Below are 19,197 nucleotides of genomic sequence, written 5' to 3'. Positions count from 1 at the left end.
ACGGTAAAGTAAAATCATTTGCCAAGCCTGGTTACGTGGGCACGTGACCCAAGTGAGGGCATAATATGAGAGGGATTTACTGGGGTTGATTGTGGGCTGATCAACCGCTCTTAAAGATGGATTGTAATTGACACAGAATATTGCTGAGACGATCGAGTGTCAGTTGTTGGGCCAAACTTAGAAGGACTAAATTTAGGTTCCAATTGAGGTTAGCTGGCTTATAGCATATATTTTATATTGATAAATCCTTAAAAAAAATATTATACACATTTAATAGTTGATTTTGTGTATTAATTTTGTGAGAGAAGCTTGATTCTTATCAAACAAGTGAGTTTGTGTTATTTAAAAAAAAAAAAGAGAGAAAAATAGTAAGTTTGTAGAGTTCTTTATTATTATTTTCTTTTTCTTTTTTTTTTAAATAAAATTTAGTAGGTGAATGAGTAGAAATGGAATAGAATACAAAATTTGTAACACTTCTTTAAGATTTTTATTATTATTTTTTTAGTACGGAATGAAGATTCAAACTCAAGATTTTTCTTAAATATACATTAAGTTTTAACTCGTTGAACTATGCTCACGGGTTTAAAACATTTTCTAAGTTTAATAAACTTAGTTTATGTTCAATCAGTTGAAATTGAAAGTTTAAATAGAATATTAATACAACTTAGGAGTAAAAACCGATTTATATATATATATATATATATATATATATATATATATATATATATCAAATTAAGGGTAAAAATGGTAATTATGTAAAAAAAAAAAGGTAAAATGGTAATTTAATTCTAGGCAAATAAGAATTATCCCAGTCAAGGCCATTCGTGTTCCGTGTGGGAATGAAAAAAGTCGAGCATCCAAACAGCATAATTCAAAACAGAACCCAGTGGCGATTCCTGTTTCTTTCGATCTCAACCTCCAATATTCAATTCTCCGCGAGGAAGAATTTTGTAGGGTTTTACGGTTCGTTTCGAGTCTGAAAGAAGTGCCAATGAGTGAAGAATCAGCTCTAAAAATGGCTTCCCGTTGTCAGTTTTGGCTTCCGAAGAAGAACAGATTCTGCGCAAATGCTCCCATCAACGATTCCAAGTACCACCGCCACCCCTCTCTCTCTCTGGAACTAATGGCTAATTCAATCGCTCAGATCTCTGATAATTTCTCTTTGATTTTCGAAATCTTTTAAGGTTTTGTGGCAATCACAGCTCCAGAGCTGATGGACAATGGGTTCCGTGTCCCGTAGACCCGTCTCAGTAAGCTCGCTCGCTCACCATCTTCCTCTTCGAATTTGGTAAAACAATTCTCAGTTTATTCTGTTCTTTGTATTTACTTCTGTAGTTCTGTGCTTCGGGAAAATCTCGAATGGCATGTAAAGAGGTGTCCATTATTGAAACAAGCACAATCCTTGGCTACCCAGCCCTTCTATCAAAAGGGCATCAATGCTGGGGAGGAAGATTCAATATCGTCAAATGAACAGGCTTCTGATTTTTCAGATAGCTTTTCCTCTGAAATGAAGAGGAATATCGTTTATGGAATGTCTGGAGCCGAATTTCATCGGCTTCTTGGGAAGATTAGGGCTCTTCATGGCTTGATATGCAAGGATATTCAAGACTCTTGTAGGATAAAGGAAGCTTGCAGTATGTGGATTAAAGGGGAAATAGATAGGTACTTTTGATGCTATCGATTAACTGCTTTCATGCGATTTATTGGATTTTTTGGTAAAATGTACTCTGTTATCTTTTGGGTAGGAAAATTCCATTTCAAGAAAAACATGTTCTGCAGCAGGCGTCGATTCTCGGAAACTTGGAGGAATTTGGAGTGCTGAGGAATTGCGATGGAGGGGAACAATGTGACAGTAACGGATCATATGGCAATGATACTAATGTTCCCCCAGCGGTGGTTGAGTTTGGAGCAGGAAGAGGCTACTTGACTCAAATTCTGGCAGATTGTTATGGTATCAAAAGGGTGTTTCTGGTTGAGCGGAAATCATACAAACTGAAGGTTAAAATTCGAGATTTTGCTCTTATGTACGTCTAGATTCTCAGTGTTTTGATTAGTTAAGTTGTGGCAGTCCTAAACCTCATTTGGCTTTATATCCTTTATCTTTATGTGTTTTCTTATGCCAATGCAACTGCTAGGCTGATCGATCATTGCGGCAGAAAGAGAGCTTGGTTTTAGAGCGTTTGAGAATTGACAGTAAGGTTTTCTCGTATTTTTTGTCTAATGCATTTTCAAATACTGTCTCTTAAACAAGCTAGAGAAGTACATTATCATCATATGCCTGCACTCTGAAAATAAGTTCTTTCTTATGTTAAGTGTTAACTTCATTTGACTTTCGATGACACAAGTATGGTTAAATTATTTCTTACAGTCGAGGATCTAAACCTGAATGCTGTTGAATCTTTACGGCATATTCCTTACTTGGCTATTGGTAAACACCTCTGTGGACCTGCAACAGGTTGTTCAATCATAGTAATGATATCTTTATTGTAAATTTTAGTTGTTACACCAAGAAAATTTGTCTTGATACGTATTTTATTTCAAAGATTTGGCTCTCAGATGTTGCCTTGCCGAACAATCTAATAACGTCCATACTGAACAGCATGGAGATAGGCCAAAATTGAAAGGCTTGGCTATAGCAACATGTTGTCATCACCTTTGTCAATGGAAGCATTACACAAGTAAGTAGTCCTTTTAAATCTTTCAAATACATGGTCCAAGTGAAGTAGCTTTTTTCCTGTTCTTAATAGACAAAAGAGGTACTCAATAGTTGTTTAAAGCTAAAGATGGCCTTCCCCATCTCTGCAGATAAGAGATATTTATTAGAACTGGGAATCACAAAAGAAGAATTCCTTGCTATTACATGGTTCACTAGTTGGGCAGTGGATGCTAATCATAGTGAAGATATTTCAGATGTTACCAACCCACAATCGTATCTTCAACCTAGGTAACCATTGTCACGTTAACCGATCATTTTGCAACATTGTGTTTGATGATGGCCATTTTACTTGACCTCTTCACCTGATAATCATATTACGGCAGTGAAAAGGAAGACGGTGGAACGAACGGAAGCACGGTAGAAGACGTTGTAAGAAATATGAATGCAGTAGAAAGGGCAGTCTTGGGGTTTATGTGCAAGGAGATTATTGATATGGGAAGACAAATGTGGCTCAAGGAATGTGGGTTGGAAACACAGCTTGTCAAGTATGTCCCATCTAGCATCTCCCCTGAAAACCATTTATTAATTGCTAAATGCAGAAATAATTGTGCTACTTAGATGCTGTAATTGGAAAATTTTCATGGTTTATTATGAGACAGCATATATTCATGATTTATTCTTGAACGTTCTTTTTCCATTTGGTTGTGGTTCAAAAGCAAGCTTCGTTTCGAACCATGTGATGAAGAAAGAGATCACATTTTTCGTTTTGGAAGATGTGTTTGGTAGCTGTTTCCATAATTCATATCTCAATTTGAAACTTTAGGTTAGGTACTCATTTAGTAGTATTGTATTTTTTTAGTACAATACGGAGAGGAGAGAATTCGAACTCATAACCTTTTGGTCGAAGATAGGTGCCTTAATCAGTTATAACTTTTTCTCTAAAAAAGAAAATATAGGTTCAGATTCAATTTTGAGTAATGGAAAATTGACTGACATGATCATTAATCCAAGTCATACCATAAGTTACTTATATGGTCTATTATAACTTTTGAATTATGGAGATTTTTAAATTTCATGAATTTTCTTTAGTATATTAAAATCACTCAAGTAGATAAAGATACCTATTTTATTTTTAAAGTCTATGGTTTGATCTACCCTAAACTCATATAATTAAAATATCATTACTATTGTTTATTTAAACATATATTTAATTTCATCACATTATTGAATTTGAAAATGATTATAATTAATACTTCCTCAAAATTAAATTAAAAAATATCAGTGTATCAATGAAGTAAACTAAAATAGATTCAACTAACAAAATATTTAAAAGAATGTCTAAAAACAAATTTGAAAATACTCAACTTAGACACAAAATTAAACTAATTAAAATGCTCAAATTTATATATAAAATGTCTAAATCCAACTTATTAAAAACATCTTACAATTGAATGAATAAATACCCAAAAAATAGTTTCATCCAACCATAGAAACACTCCTACCTAGTCACAAGTTTCAGAGAAAAAAAAAGAGTTTTTTTTTCATATCTAAATTTTAGCCATATAATATAATTAATTAAAAATTTAATTGAATCAATCGGTTATACTTACTGAGTTACTGTCAATAATAATAATAATAATAACCATAAAGGCGTCCATATCTTTTTCCCAGAAATATAAAATGGAATGTTACAAATTACCAAAACGGCAGCGTTTACTCCAATGGTCCGGAAAAATGACAAATGGAGAAAGGAAAATTAATCTGCCATTTATAAAAAGGTGTGGAGATGCAGGGTATCGAACCCTGTACCTCTGGCATGCAAAGCGAGCGCTCTACCATTTGAGCTACATCCCCAAGGTTTGAAAGCTTTGCGAGTAATTACTTTATATATAAATACATCTACAGAGAACTTCTACTTAGAAATTTTTCTTTTTAACATTTTTAATATTCGGGTCGAGGTGCCTAAGCTGGGTAATTGAAAATTTATAGTTCACATATATCACAAATATCGTTGTTTTTTTTATTATAATATATGTGGGTGGGGATTCAAACTCTCAATCTCATAGTTGGATACATGTGTTTTAAGAGTTATGCTCTGGTTGACTGTATCGTCATTTCAACATTATTTACATGGATTATCAAAATCTATAATTTGTAGTCTATAATATATAAATAGGGTCACGAATGAGAATCTTTACTTTTCCATTTTGCTCTTGAAAATTTTCATAAATTACTATTTAGTGCCAATGGGATGTGACTGCTCGGATCCACGTGTGTTGAGAGAAGTTAATTTATCTAATAAAGGTACGATTATTCGATGAATCGATACGTCCATCCGCATATAGATTTAAATCGTAAACCATCTATTAAAAAAATAATAATAAAATAGAGTGGTCATACATGCCATTGTGTCGTTTTTTCGTTTGTCCTAAACTAATTTTTAGAATATCATCTACGAAAGTTCTTTCTTTTACCAGAGAACTCAAAACTTTTCAAAACTAATAGAAATTAAAAGTTTCAATCTCATAAGGGAAACATTGCACGGGGTGACATAATAAAAATTTCCTCTTCAAATGGCCGGTAAAGTATGACTTCATCCAACATTTTTACATTGGATCATCTTTGTGAAGACAAGAAAAATTAATTTATATATTAAATTAAAATATTCTTATTTATAATTATTTATATCGGATCTTACTTTATTGTGCATATTTTATTAGAGCTACGTTTCCTATGAGATCCATGGTAGAATTTAAAATTGAGAACTAATAGATCATATGTCATGCTTAGAAAAAAAAAAAAAATCTTTTATGATAACTTTTAGTTAATCAGCTATAATTTATTTTGTAGTTGTAAGGAAACAAAATTTACATTATAGGATGATTTTTGACAATCAGTTAAAGTTCATAATTAGAAGAGTGAGTGAGTGAAAAATCAAGAATTTTTGCATCCAATCTTATAAAAGTAAATAAGTAATAAGGTATGTTTTTCAAATACAAAATATAAAGAAAAAAATATATTTTTTAGAAGAAAAATCATTTTGGATCTCAAGCGTGAAGAAAATTGATAAGCAATAAAGATGTTATCCATGAAATTAATTGATGATCATTTATATTTTTCTACCATTACTTCCGTAAATAGTTAACTCTATAAAGATAAATAATAACATGCTTTCTTTCAATATTTTATTATTAGTATAACTTCAAAACCATGTTTTACTATTTAATTAAATAATGTTTTGACATTATTATTGTCAAAGTGAGCATATAGTTCAGCGGTAATTTGACATATACTTCCAATCATGACAAAAAATGTTTCGACATTATTATTGATATCGATTTATGGTGAGGTTCATGCAAATGCAGTTAGTTAAGACACATATCTTCAACTAAAAAGTCGTAAGTTCATGTGTTGTACTAAAAAAATAAAAATTCTTCGAAATTAAATTAAACAAATTATCCATGTATCAATGGTAAACTAAAAAAATATTCAATTAGACAAAATATTCAAAATCATGCCAAAAAAAACTACCCTTTTGAAATGTCTTATTTTAGCTATATAATGAATTAAAAATTTAATAGAAGCAATCGGTTCTACTTGGTCCAAAATAAATAAAGGCGTCCAATCTTTTTCTTTTATCTTGAAATATAAAATTGAATCTCCACAAATTACCAAAACGGCAGCGTTTAATTCAATCATCCGGAAAAATGGAAAAAGAAAAATAAACCAAGAGTTGGAGATGCGGGGTATCGAACCCCGTACCTCTCGCATGCAAAGCGAGCGCTCTACCGTTTGAGCTACATCCCCTGAATTTTGAAAGCAATATTTTGTAATTTTATTTGATCAAAAATAAAGTGTTCCAGTCCAACTACTTTTTTTTCTTTTTTTTGAGAATAAGTCCAACTTTATCTTCGACCTCACTTGTCAAATAAGGAAAGATTTTTATATAATTTCGGTACGTACCGTAATCTTGAAAACCAAAAACGTAGTAAATTAAATATTATTTTGTGACTAGAAATAAAGAGAGTTCCAGTCCAATTTGATCTTCACTTGTCAACCAAGAAAACGTTTTTGGGGCCATTCGCAAAAGTAGCAAAATAAATAAATAATAATAAAATTTTATTATGAGTGTTGATATAAATGTTTATATTATTTTGTTTTATTTATATTTATTGACTCAGTTTCTCTTATTTAACTGTGTTTGTTTTTTTTACAAATTTTAAATTAAATGTTTGTTTTTTTTATTTAAATGCATGTCATCTATATTTGATATCATGCTGATATATTATTGGAAGAATCAACAATACTAGCATATCAACGACCTAAGATTATATATCTCATAAATACTTATATATCAAATTAGTAATATTATTTGAAAAGATAAAATCATAATATTTTGAAAAGTTAGAAAAGTACGTTTCAAATTCTCACATATTTTTTTTTATAATTTATGAGAAGAAAACAAGCTAAATAACCTCATCTCCTACGTAACAATCCACTACCATTTCCCATTAAGTTAGACCGAAAATCCCTTATCGCCTCTTCACTCCACAATTTCACATTCGCCGCATCGATTTCACTTCACTTCCCCCATGGACAACCCCTCCGGCGCCGTCATCTTCAACACCGTCGGCCGTCCCCAGTACGGCTTCGACACCTTCTCCGTTTCAATCGACGACAACAATTTCCCCACTAACGAACGCCGTCTCACCGACGGAATCTCCGTCAATTTCAACGCCCAATTCGCCGGCGACCACCAATCCGTCGTCTTCGTCTCCGAACGAACCGGTGCCCCTCGAATTCACCTCTCCGGCTCCGCCAAATCCCTCCCCTCTGCCCCCGGAAGCTGCTTCCACGACCGACCCGTCGTTAAAAATGGCCGCCTCTACTTCATCTCCGCTCACGAGAACCCCCAGAAGCCATTTACGAGCTGGTCCGCTCTCTACTCCGCCGGAATCGACGGCTCAGATTCGGTTGTCCGGCTGACTCCTCGCGGGTCTGTCGATTACAGTCCGGCGGTGTCTGAAAGTGGGAAGTTTTTAGCTGTTGCTTCTTATGGGTCTCGTCCTTGGGGCGGCGAATTTCACGAACTCAACACGGAAATTGTCGTTTTCAAAGAAGAGGATCCGACCCGACGGGTTGTGGTTTCGGGTCGCGGCGGGTGGCCGTCGTGGTCCGGCGAATCTGTTGTCTACTTCCACCGCCAAGCCGAGGATGGGTGGTGGAGCATTTACAGAGTGGAAATTCCCCAAAATCTTGAAGTCTCTGTTCCTCCGCCGGATCCGATCCGGGTCACCCCGGCGGGTCTGCACTGCTTTACTCCGGCGGCGATGCACGACGGCAAACGACTCGTCGTCGCCACCCGCCGACGCAACAGCGCGTTCCGACACATCGAGATTTTCAATATTGGGTCGAACGAATTCGACCCGATTACAGAGCGGTTGAATCCCGATTTCCATCATTACAACCCTTTTGTCTCGCCGGACTCGAATTCCATTGGGTACCACCGGTTCCGCGGCGAGTCAGCTCTGGGAGAGTTGACGGTTCCACATCTCGAACCGGTTGCTTCCCCAATCAAAGGACTCCGTATGATCAGAATAAACCGCGCGTTTCCAACGCCGTCACCCGACGGCGACTTCATTGCGTTCAATCCTGGTTTTTCGGGGTTGAGGATCGTTAAATCAGACGGCTCAAAAAGCTGGACTGTACTGAAAGATCGTACCGCTTTTTACAATTCATGGAGCCCCACGGAGAAAAACGTAATTTATACTTCGGTGGGACCCATTTTCGAGATGCCGAGAACGACGGTTCAGATCGCTCGGATCACGATCAACTACGATGATCTCAACGGTGATAACGAGGACATTTCTTATGAAGTAAAGATTCTTACGAAGGACGACACCGGCAACAACGCATTTCCAGCCTGCTCGCCGGACGGGAAGTCTCTGGTTTTCCGATCCGGCCGGTCGGGACATAAGAATCTTTACGTTATGGACGCCGTCAATGGCGAGTTCGACGGCGGCATCCGCCGGTTGACGGACGGCCCGTGGATCGACACGATGCCGAGCTGGTCGCCGGTCGGAGACCTCATTGCGTTTTCTTCAAATATGCATAATCCGAACAACAGCGAAGCGTTTAGTATCTACGTCATCAGACCGGACGGTTCGGGGTTACGGAGGATACACGTGGCGGGACTGGAGGGGTCTGCTGAAGTGGACAGGGAGAGAATAAACCATGTGTGCTTCAGTAGGGACGGTGAGTGGCTGCTCTTTACGTCGAATTTGGGCGGGGTAACGGTGGAGCCGGTTTCTCTGCCCAATCAGTTTCAGCCATATGGCGATTTGTTTGTTGTGCGACTGGATGGGACCGGTTTGAGGAGGCTGACGTGGAGTGGGTACGAAAATGGAACTCCGACGTGGCATTACGGGAGTGAGCTGGCGTTATCCGCGATGAGTTTGAAGGACGAGGTCGCTGGAGAGAAGCTGACGGGAGAGTTTGATGAACCGCTCTGGATAAAGTTCAATTGATGATGGCATGTGCCACGTGTAGGTTCAGCATTTCCTTTTATTTCTCAAAATAAAAAGCAAAAATTTTCTTAGGGTTGTTGAGTTGAGGTTGTTGAGTTGAGTCAGTTTGAAAAGGAATTTGATTCTATGATCAAAAAAAGAAAAGAAAGAGTTTGTTCAATTAATACTTTATTAAAAAATGTGTAAGGATTTGATTGGACAGTTTTTATTTGTAACGAGAAATTGGTTTTGTCACCATCATTGTCTCGTCCTCTTAGGTGAGAGGTCTAAACAATTGTACTAAAATATCAAAAGTATTAGAGTGATATGAATTAAGAAGTTTCTATGTCAAAACGAACATAATTCAGCGATAATGGATATATATCTCTAATCAAGAAGTTGTGAGTTGGTATTAATTTACCATTCTACTTTTGGATACTTTGGAATATTAGGGATGTTTCACTTTGTTCGTTAAATTCAAATTAGTGTCATAATTTATGTTTGAATATTACTATTTTATTTTTATTTTGACTAGGGTTTGTCCAATTAAGCCATAGTATTAAGGGTTCTGCCTTAGTATTATTTCCATTAGAATTAATACTTGTTTTCAATTATATATATTTTTTAATTGGTAGGTCATGTATAAGCTTATCAGGGAGATTAGTTTGAACTAAATGAATGGGGTGCTTTTGAGCTATTTCTTTTAAGTTAGTGACTAGTGATTTGAAGCTCTTTTTGCTTGCAATTCTTGATATAAGTTACAGGTTGGAACATTTAAGTTTGGTTTTGATCAATATTTCTTATAGAGTGTTCAACATTGAGCAACTAAGTCTTCTTACCTATCTTGATTTTCGATTAACTAAGTAATTCGATTTTAACTTTTCTTTGAAATTGTGCTAAATTTATTTGAGAGTTTTAGTGTGGTGAATAAGGGACTCACATACCTAAAAAGGTACATAATTGTATGAAAATTATTAAGTATCACTGAAATAAGAAGTAAGTTTTTTTTTTTTTTTTTTTTTTAGTATTTACAATTCCATATGGGGGTGGATATTCCCCAATGAATTGAAAACGATTTGGTTGGAAGGAAGATTAGAGAGAAATTTTTTTAATAGCGCTGCTTTGGAAAAAAAATACTCGAAAAAGTGTTTAATATCCTATAAACAATTAAATTCACTCTAACCCATAAGTTTAAGTTTTTGGGTTAATTGATGATTTAATCATTTTTTAAATAGTATTAGAATAGGAGATCCTATGTTAAAACTTGTTTGATCACAATTTTGACAAAGTATTGAAGCTTAGCTCGACCAGGTTAGACTGACTCTTCAGACGAGCTGACATTCTAGCAAGTAGAGGACCTGTAAAAGAGAGTAAGCACTTCAACGCTTAAATCAGTAGTTGGCCGATCTATATTCAAGAGAGAATACATTTTCACATACTTGAAAATAACGCGGGAGGTCTTTATTTATAGACGGAGCTTCCGACAAGTTTCCAATAGCTCTCTGATAGCCCGAGGATTGTGGCTTGTTGTCGTGGATTGTGTCGGAATAAGATTCTTGCAGAAGTATATTTTGATCAGATCGGCTAATAACTCAAGCGTTTGATGTAAAGGTTTGAGTTCGGCTCGGCTGATTTCTCAGGCAGTCGAGGTATGATACGAAGGTCGGCTCGTCTTATTCATAACTTGCGACTGTCTCCAATAGTTTAGCTCGGCCTCTTGAAGAGCTCCGAAGTATAGTTACTTCCACGTATGAATCTTCATACTTATTCATCACTGTTGGTCGTATCATATGTCGACACATAGCTGGTGATAAATCACCTCCAACAAAATTCAACATCCAATATTTCTTATAGTTAAGCTATCGACAAGGAAGCTACACTTTCTTAATATAGATAGTTACTGTCAAATTCTTTTGAGGTCTTTTCTTAGTCATATTTACATGATTCCAAGGTCCCTCATATCTAGTGTGGGGATGAAGGGGAATGTCGGATCATTAAGGGTGGAATAGTGGACTTGATGCGTGACAAGTATAAAGTTTAAAATTTTAAAAATAGTATAATTACTGTTAAAGTCGAGTCTTTTTTTTCAAGTATAAAGCAAAACTCTATGTATTGTAAAACACCAGTAGAAATCAAACTCATGCTATATTTAATAAATAAATAATTGTCATTTTTCAAAAATATATATTAAATTTATGTTACGGTCTAGGGGTGAAATTTATCTTAGTTTTTATCGTGATAAAACCTAAACTAAAAAAAATAAGTTTAGCCAACCTAAGCTTAACTCGACGGTATTGTCAAAAAGAAAAAAAAAACTTTACGGTAAATGATATCTGTATCAAAAGATCGTGAGTTCGAATATCTCTACCTCCACTTCTTGTTGTACTCAAGAAAAAGAAATAAGTTTAATTACTATTTTGATCCCGGTACTTTACTTTCAAAATGCCTATTTTGATCCACATACTTTTAAAAAGTGACAATTTTGATTTCCATTTGCAAAATGTAGACACAAATTCTATACATATTGAAAACTCTTGAGTACAAATTTACATCTCAATAAATTTTATTGTGTGTAGTGTGGTCGTGAAATTTTGATTAAAAAAAGAAAAATAAAATAAAATGAAGGGAAAAAAGTCACTTTTTAGAGTACAATAATAAAGATAGATGCTTTGAAAGTATAATGACCACAAGTATAGGACTAAAATAGACGTTTTAAAGTAAATGAACCAAAATAAAAAATAATCTCTTGGTTGGAGATATATATCATTTTTTTCAATTACCACTAAACTATACTCACTTTGGCGTATTTACCAATTGAGTTACACTTATGTCGATAATGAAACTATTAATTGTTTTACCTTTTTTCTAGTATCACAAAGTGAAGGCGGACAATTGAATCTCTAAATTAAAAATAATAATAACCGCTAAATATTTTAAGAAAGTTAATAGAATGGACTTTACTGTCAACTAATATTCAGCTTAGTCTTTTCTTCAGCATTGATTTTACGTTATTTATTACCGTCCTTAAAAGTTCTCTTTTAAAATAGGTAACATTACAAAAATACTTCTTTTCAAGAAAAAAATACAGAAATACCCATCAACTTTTGTCTCTTACCTTAAGAACTACTTCCTCCTGTCATTTCAAAAGTTTCAATATTACTTTGATTTGTCATAAATATTTCAATATGTTTTTTTTTCCTAAATAAGAAATTCTCTTTTAAATTTGACAAAATTACAAAAAATATACTTATCATTTGAAAATTTTCAAGACTATACCTCTAACTTTTTATAAATGTGTTTCAAAAAATACCCTTGTGGTAAACATTCGTTAATATATTGAACGAAAAATTGACATAACAAAATTTAGAACGATGTGATAATTAATAAAAGCTTGTCGATAATCATTATAGCTAGTACTACAATAAATTTTACCTTTAACAATGGTAAAAAAAAAAATTTACGAATAGAAACAATGACAGACGTATAATTGACCACGTTAAAGGTTAAATTTGTTGCAATATCATTTATTTATCACATCATTTCAGATTCTATTGAAATTATCAACAAATATTTGCTCACTGAATATTTTTTTGAAACGTTGATAAAATGTCAAAGGTGTTATTAAAACGTTCGAAAGGATGGGGGTACTGTTGAAATTAGAGCAAAATTTGTTAGTATTTTTCATAATTTAACATTTAAAATAATATAAGACTTAGCAGAAGAACACGTGTCAAAATAATAGAAAGAGATAGGGATTTTATGATGACAGGGTGGGCCCGGCGATGAACCGACAAACGTGGGTCACAAGTCACTCGACTGCCGGCGACGGTTCTCTTCTAGTAAAAAAAGGCTGCGCTTGTGGCTTGTCAACCAATTCCGTATTTTAAAAATTTGTTGAATACAAATCTTACAAATCAATTTTTATTAATTATTTTTCCCATTTTCGCATCAACATTTAACCCAACCCTGGTTTTTTTCATAAACGTAAAAAATGAATTTTACCATCACTTATATACAAGTAAAACTATATTATAAAACTGAACATAACTCAACGGTAATTAATATATGTCTCAAATAAAAAGGTTATAAGTTCGACACTCCACATATTATATAAAAAAAATAGGAACATAGACGGTAGAATAGTCATAATTTGTCAGTATTTGAATTTTTTGTTATCTCTATGCCAATATTTTATAAAACAGGTAAATATTCAAATTCCTAAAAAACAGTTATTCTACCAAAAAGAAAAAGAGAAAAAAAAAGCTAGAAACAGTTGAATAATGTTGTCGTACAGAGAGTTGTAAATAATTGGGCTTGGGCTTTATTTTGTAGCGAACCTGAGCCCAATAACAACGTTGGATTTAACCAATAACGAATTACATTTTCCGTAGTAAATTGGAATTGTTGGAAAAAACAATAAATAAAAATAAAATAAAATTGTGGGTGGAGTGATTTTCCTCGCGGCTTTCCGAATCCTTCTTCGCTTTTAAGAACTCTCTGGGAAATTGGGAATCCGTCTCGTGCTTCATTTCTCAAACCCTAGGCATTGGGAATTCTCTGATTATTCGCCTTTTCAACCTTAATCTGATATAATTTCTGGTTCTTCGAGTCCGAGATTCTTCATTGCTGAATTGCCCTCTACCTCTAGGATCAAATTGAATTTTTCTCCGTCCCGGAATCGTTGAGAAGAAGACAGGAATGGACGATAGCTGTGCTGTGTGTGCCGATACTTTGGAATGGGTTGCCTATGGTTCTTGTGGGCATCGGGATGTCTGCTCCACCTGTGTTGCTCGACTTCGATTCATTTGCGGTGATCGCCGCTGTTGCATCTGCAAGTCGGAGTCCGCCGTCGTGTTCGTCACTAAGGTGAGGGTGCAGCTATCCCTGTTTTGCGATCCCATTCAATCTTTGGAGATATTTAATTGTGGAATTCTGGCCTTTGTTTTTCTTTCATATGCAATTTGGTTTTTTCCCAAGTGTTCTGCTGCTCTAGTTGTATTCGAATTCTTTATGGTTCCTCGTTTCATTTAAATTTTTGGAAATTATGAATAACTTTCTGTTTCTGTTCGATTTGGATTGTCATACTTACACCAACGGGATATCGTGCGCACTTGTAATGCCTGATTATTCATAAATTTTATGTACTTCAAGTATTTATATTGATGCAATCACATTTTTCAAAAAAGAAAAATGAAATGATAACAGAAAACTGTTATCTGAACAGTTGGCCAAGACACCACGAGTGGTGGCAACTGTGCATCAATAAGGTCGAGGAAAGGAAAGTTTGTGTACTTAGCTTGATCTCTCATTAACGTTTATATTCTATTATGATCATATATGTTCATAGTTGGTGTCCATAACACTGGTTGGACATTTTCCCAGCTACAATCATAATTATTGGTTACAGGCTTTCAGCCTTACCCGTTTTCTTATTTTTTGTGATTAATATTTCCAGCTGACTAGCTGAAATTAGGATTGTGGAGATGAAAGGAAGCCACCCCTTAGAGAAACAAATGAACTTAAAAAATTTAAGGTTGTCCTGTATGTTCGTAAGAGAAAAATTCTTTGTCCTAATGCACCAAATGCTAGATAGCTGCTGAAAGCACAATTCAAAAAACACAATACTTGCTCCAGCCACACCTTTGTAACTCCATTATCCGGATTTGTTACAATCCTTGATACTTAAACACCCCCAAATAAAGAGACAAGCAAGAACTTTCAGTTGTTATAACAGGGTTGAAATCTATTTGGTGCTTCTTCAAACATTACTTGATGGAGATTGATGACTGTTTCGTTCATGTTGGTTTATGCTGCAGGCCTTAGGAGATTATACAAGGACGATTAATGACTTTACAGTCTTTCCTTCTGAGCCAAGGGAAGGCCGAGCTGGATCCTATTGGTATCATGAAGACACACAAGCATTTTTCGATGATGTTGACCACTACAAGATGATAAAAGCAATGTGCAGGCTGTCATGCAGCGTCTGTGATAAGATAGGTGAAGATCAACCAAATGATGGACCAAAGCGGCGAGGAAAATTTCGGAACATCGAGCAGTTAAAGGGTCATTTGTTTCATCGACATAAGTTGTTTATGTGCAGTCTTTGTTTGGAAGGAAGGAAGGTATGCTTGTCATTCTGTTTGAATATACTTAGTGGTAGGCTGGACATTGAAATTCATAGCAGGTTCTTAGTAGATTGTTACAATAACTAATTATTAGTGTGGACCAGGGTGTATCTGACATTTTCTTTGATTGATTGCAACCATGGTACTGATTAGCTTTATTAGTGTGTCTCAGATTTTTATTTGTGAACAAAAGCTATATAGTAGAGCACAGTTGAATCAGCATATAAACACTGGTGACTCTGAGGTGGACGGAAGTGAGAGTGAGAGAGGTGGTTTCACAGGGCATCCTATGTGTGAATTTTGCAGAACTCCTTTTTACGGAGATAATGAGCTGTATACCCATATGTCAACTGAGCATTATACATGTCATATATGCCAAAGGTAAAGTAAACCTGTTTTGATTTGTGATTGGGGTGTATTAATTTAAACCAAATTGTTTGTCCTAAGCAAACTGAACTACACCAAAATGGTTTCATCTGGTTTTTTATGTGAAGAATTTTCAATCCATTTTCTTCATTGACTTAGAAACTCATTTAGTTATAACTCAATTTCTATTAACTTTCCATATACTTCATTTCTGTTAGTAAATATCACGAAAATAGGTGTTTTAGAATGTGTTAGACCCCCAATCATTAAGACATATAGTAGAAAGGGTAAAGGGGTAATTGTAGAGGGAGATGGCCATAACGGCCAAGAGAGAGAAGAGGGGACGAGTGGAGAGATGTAGGGAATGGGCCGTTGTCTATAAGGCCAGAGAATGTAAGGGGGGAAGGATCATTCTAGACTTTTGTGCTTTTGCAGCTTTTGAGTTTGTTGGGAGAGAATACCCACCCTCTCGGATTGGTGGGTCTGTTTCTGATTGCCTAAGGGCTCTTTTGTTGGTTTTGTAATGCCTACGGGCTCTTTTCTAAGAAGTAAAACATCTTGTGAGGGGTTGATACCTCACAGAATGATAAAAGAAAATGGATTCAAATAACTGAACCAATCAGTTCTGTCTGTTTCAAATTTTCAGATCTGGTGGTTTGGTTTACTCTTCTGCTTCAGCTAATCAAAGCTTCCAATAACTTGGATAAGATAATAGAATTGTACCAAACTGATTAGACCTCTATCATTCTTTATAATTGTTAACTTAGTGAGATTAAAATTTGTTTTCCTTTTCTTATAAATGTTTTATTCTTTTTCTTGGGTTGCAGGCTTCATCCTGGACAGTATGAATACTATAAGAATTATGATGACCTAGAGGCAAGTTGTAATACCCATACCCCCTTTCAACGATGAAGTACTGTCTTTTTAATCACTGTTTTGAGTTGAGAATGTATCTAATGGCAGTGGAATTATTTTTCACTACAGATCCATTTCCGACAAGCCCATTTTCTTTGTGAAGATGAAGCCTGCCTTGCTAAAAAGTTTATAGTCTTCCAATCTGAAGGAGAAATGAAGGTAACTTAGAAGATTTGATCAAGTATTTTGTATGTGTGTATATAGTTAAGTGCTTTCTATTTTGTTTTTGCTCACTTCTTTCAAGTTTTTAAGGTTCTAGGCTATATCCATCACAGTGCGTTGTTTCTTGATGTCAAATTGTTCTTTTTCAGAGGCATAATACTATTGAACATGGTGGCAAGCTATCTCGATCAAAGCGAAACGCTGCTTTGCAGGTATGTACTACTGCTCTCCCTATTATAGTCTTTAAGAAATGTAATTTGTGTTGGGGGGTGGGGGTGGGGGTTGGCCATGTCATTTTTTATGCTTGCATGTTCCTAGAATAGAAAACAGGAAAGAGAGAAGAGAACGTAGTAATATTTCACTTATGTTTCTCGATTCCCTTTCATGCACTATTTCTCAATTACTTTACTTTTTTCTAGATACCAACCAGTTTTCGGTATCGAAGAAGTAATGAGCAAGATAATCGCCGTGGTAGACGGACATTTCGTCGGGATTCCTCTGATGACCTACTTTCTTTAGCCATACAAGCAAGTTTTGAAACAGGCAATGCTGATGACACCAATCATGACCCACTGCCTTCATCATCATTTTCTAGTGGACAAGTAGCCTCGGATCAGGGAAATATAAGCAACATTGATCCCTTAATTGAACCATTTGAATCATTGGCAACAACAGATCCTGAATCAGCTTCTAGATACCTTCAAGCCTTGGGTCACTCTAGGAATTCACAATTGGAGCAATCATCCTTTCCTCCCCTTTCAACAGCACCTAGCAGCAGCCATCCGAAGCCCATGCATGACAAAGATGCTTCGCAAAATAACAGTATGGCAGCTCATCTTCGCCGCCAGAGGAAAGTGACTGTTCTGAATTCTGCTCAAGGTTGGCCAAAATCAGGTCGTGCCCCTGTGCTACCATCAAATAACTCATCTCAAGCTTGGCCTGCAATAAATGTTAATCATGCAGCATCAAGCAGTTCTGGGCAGGCTAAAGGTGTTGTCACTATCAGTAATGGCCCTTCAGTCTCAGGATACTCGAATTCTGCTCAGATGCATGGGAAGGCTCTATCTAGTTCTTCGAGTGGATCAAGCAGCTCTGGGCAAACTAAGGGTGTTGTCACTATCAGTAATGGCCCTTCAGTCTCTGGATACTCAAATGCTGCTCAAGTGCAGGGGAAGGGTCGATCTAGTTCTTCGAGTGGATTAGGTAGTAGCAGTCGGATCAGCCACTCTGCTTCTGCCCCTAGTCTTACCGACATTGCCTATGCCGAACCCTCAGTTAATGATTTCCCTCCAGTTTCTGCAGCACAGGCACGGAAGGCGCCCTCAAGTAGCCAGAGTTCACTGAACGTGGAAGATGTCCAAACAGCAAACAAATCTCTAGTTGAAAAGATACGTGCTGCTCTCGATTTCGACCAAGATAGATATGCCGTTTTTAAAGATATATCTGCACAATATCGTCAGGGTCTGATTGAGACGCAAATGTATCTTGATTGTGTGCAACAATTTGGTTTGTCACATCTTGTCCTTGAGCTTGCTAGGCTCTGTCCTGATGCTCAGAAACAGAAAGAACTTGTGGAGACCTATAATGCTAGTTTACAAAAAGATGTGATCCAAGAAAATGGTAGGGCTCAAGATGGTATTCAAATCAAAGACAAGAGCAAGGGAAAGAAAGGTAAAGGGAAGTATATAGATGCTAAAGACACTAGTTCCAAGGATAAATTAGCAGATAGTATCTTGAGTAGCGTTCGGGAACTGCAGTCAAATTTCATGCCTTCAGAGGAAGAGGTGGAGGTATTATCAAAGGGTGAATACCGTGCTGCGAAAGGAAAATCAAAGTTATCATCTGATGAGCAGCAAGGTGGGACGGGAGGCCAGAACAGTCAACCGTCCACTGGTCTATCAAACCAAAACAACACCGGGGATGGGGGTGGGGGGAGTAAGCAGAAAAAGAAAACCTCCAAGTTCCATAGAGTTCGCTTAGGCGATGGTTCGGTTGCTGCTCTTTTAGACTTAAAAAACCCCAATCCCGCTTCAGACCCAGATCCAGTAGAAAGAATAGATGACAACAATTCTGGGGGTGGGGTGCCTGTCCGTGGCGTCTGGCGAAACGGTGCTCAAAAGCTCTTCTCATAGCATGAATCGGGTAAATGGTGTAACATTTTGTGGATATAGAAGCAACAGAATACGATCGAACTGGCGACCGGATCTATACATCCGGCCAGATGGGTTGAAGGATGGTGAATTTTGTTTGCATTGGTATTAAGCTGTCTGTAATTTGGCATGCTTCATATTTTGAGTTATCACTTTGATATCAAATAGTGTGGATATATAATATGTTCCTTTTGTTTGAGGTTGGAGCATGAAGAAATTTCTGATATTTAGACCTCACTCGAGTGTATTTCACTTCTTGATTTGCACAGGAATTTTCGTTTCATCTGCAAAGCTCTATTTTATGCTACAATTCTTTG

The 19,197-nt window shown here is 36.0% G+C and overlaps 3 protein-coding genes and 2 non-coding genes across 5 annotated transcripts; 3 read left to right on the top strand and 2 right to left on the bottom strand.

The window, feature by feature from the left end:
- The first annotated feature begins 882 nt into the window (after positions 1–882).
- On the top strand, positions 883–3,351 carry LOC111014027 (methyltransferase). Its single transcript, XM_022288626.2, has 9 exons — positions 883–1,089; positions 1,185–1,250; positions 1,336–1,662; positions 1,746–1,998; positions 2,136–2,193; positions 2,369–2,455; positions 2,544–2,678; positions 2,806–2,944; positions 3,040–3,351. The coding sequence occupies exons 1-9, from the start codon at positions 992–994 to the stop codon at positions 3,272–3,274; spliced, it is 1,398 nt and encodes a 465-aa protein (XP_022144318.2). The 5' UTR covers positions 883–991; the 3' UTR covers positions 3,275–3,351.
- Positions 3,352–4,437: 1,086 nt separating this feature from the next.
- On the bottom strand, positions 4,438–4,510 carry TRNAA-UGC (transfer RNA alanine (anticodon UGC)). The gene has a single exon. It is a non-coding gene; the product is annotated as a tRNA-Ala (tRNA).
- Positions 4,511–6,390: 1,880 nt separating this feature from the next.
- Positions 6,391–6,463, bottom strand: TRNAA-UGC (transfer RNA alanine (anticodon UGC)). The gene has a single exon. It is a non-coding gene; the product is annotated as a tRNA-Ala (tRNA).
- A 684-nt stretch (positions 6,464–7,147) lies between these two features.
- On the top strand, positions 7,148–9,343 carry LOC111019596 (tolB protein-like protein). Its single transcript, XM_088128363.1, has one exon. It carries the CDS (start codon positions 7,249–7,251, stop codon positions 9,181–9,183), a length of 1,935 nt encoding a protein of 644 aa, XP_087984489.1. The 5' UTR covers positions 7,148–7,248; the 3' UTR covers positions 9,184–9,343.
- Positions 9,344–13,611: 4,268 nt separating this feature from the next.
- LOC111016965 (RING/U-box superfamily protein) lies at positions 13,612–19,117 on the top strand. Its single transcript, XM_022292570.2, has 7 exons — positions 13,612–14,028; positions 14,979–15,284; positions 15,460–15,668; positions 16,481–16,529; positions 16,638–16,727; positions 16,880–16,942; positions 17,150–19,117. Exons 1-7 carry the CDS (start codon positions 13,861–13,863, stop codon positions 18,860–18,862), a joined length of 2,598 nt encoding a protein of 865 aa, XP_022148262.1. The 5' UTR covers positions 13,612–13,860; the 3' UTR covers positions 18,863–19,117.
- The last annotated feature ends 80 nt before the right edge of the window (positions 19,118–19,197 follow it).

The sequence above is a fragment of the Momordica charantia genome, assembly GCF_013281855.1.
Source record: "Momordica charantia cultivar OHB3-1 chromosome 9 unlocalized genomic scaffold, Mcharantia_2.0 BLBB01000009.1, whole genome shotgun sequence".
NCBI classification, from domain to species: Eukaryota; Viridiplantae; Streptophyta; class Magnoliopsida; order Cucurbitales; family Cucurbitaceae; genus Momordica; species Momordica charantia.
Note: the sequence above shows the minus strand (reverse complement) of the source record. Positions and strands in the feature narration are given on the sequence as shown.

What these genes read in the sequence shown, in the direction of transcription:
- LOC111014027 (XM_022288626.2), top strand. Translation starts at nt 992, where the DNA reads ATGAGTGAAGAATCAGCTCTAAAAATGGCTTCCCGTTGTCAGTTTTGG. An exon ending in GCTCCCATCAACGATTCCAA is followed by an intron (nt 1,090 to 1,184) that starts GTACCACCGCCA and finishes AAATCTTTTAAG; the next exon opens with GTTTTGTGGCAATCACAGCT. An exon ending in GGAAATCATACAAACTGAAG is followed by an intron (nt 1,999 to 2,135) that starts GTTAAAATTCGA and finishes TGCAACTGCTAG; the next exon opens with GCTGATCGATCATTGCGGCA.
- LOC111019596 (XM_088128363.1), top strand. Translation starts at nt 7,249, where the DNA reads ATGGACAACCCCTCCGGCGCCGTCATCTTCAACACCGTCGGCCGTCCC.
- LOC111016965 (XM_022292570.2), top strand. Translation starts at nt 13,861, where the DNA reads ATGGACGATAGCTGTGCTGTGTGTGCCGATACTTTGGAATGGGTTGCC. An exon ending in AGAATTATGATGACCTAGAG is followed by an intron (nt 16,530 to 16,637) that starts GCAAGTTGTAAT and finishes TTTTCACTACAG; the next exon opens with ATCCATTTCCGACAAGCCCA. An exon ending in AGCGAAACGCTGCTTTGCAG is followed by an intron (nt 16,943 to 17,149) that starts GTATGTACTACT and finishes ACTTTTTTCTAG; the next exon opens with ATACCAACCAGTTTTCGGTA.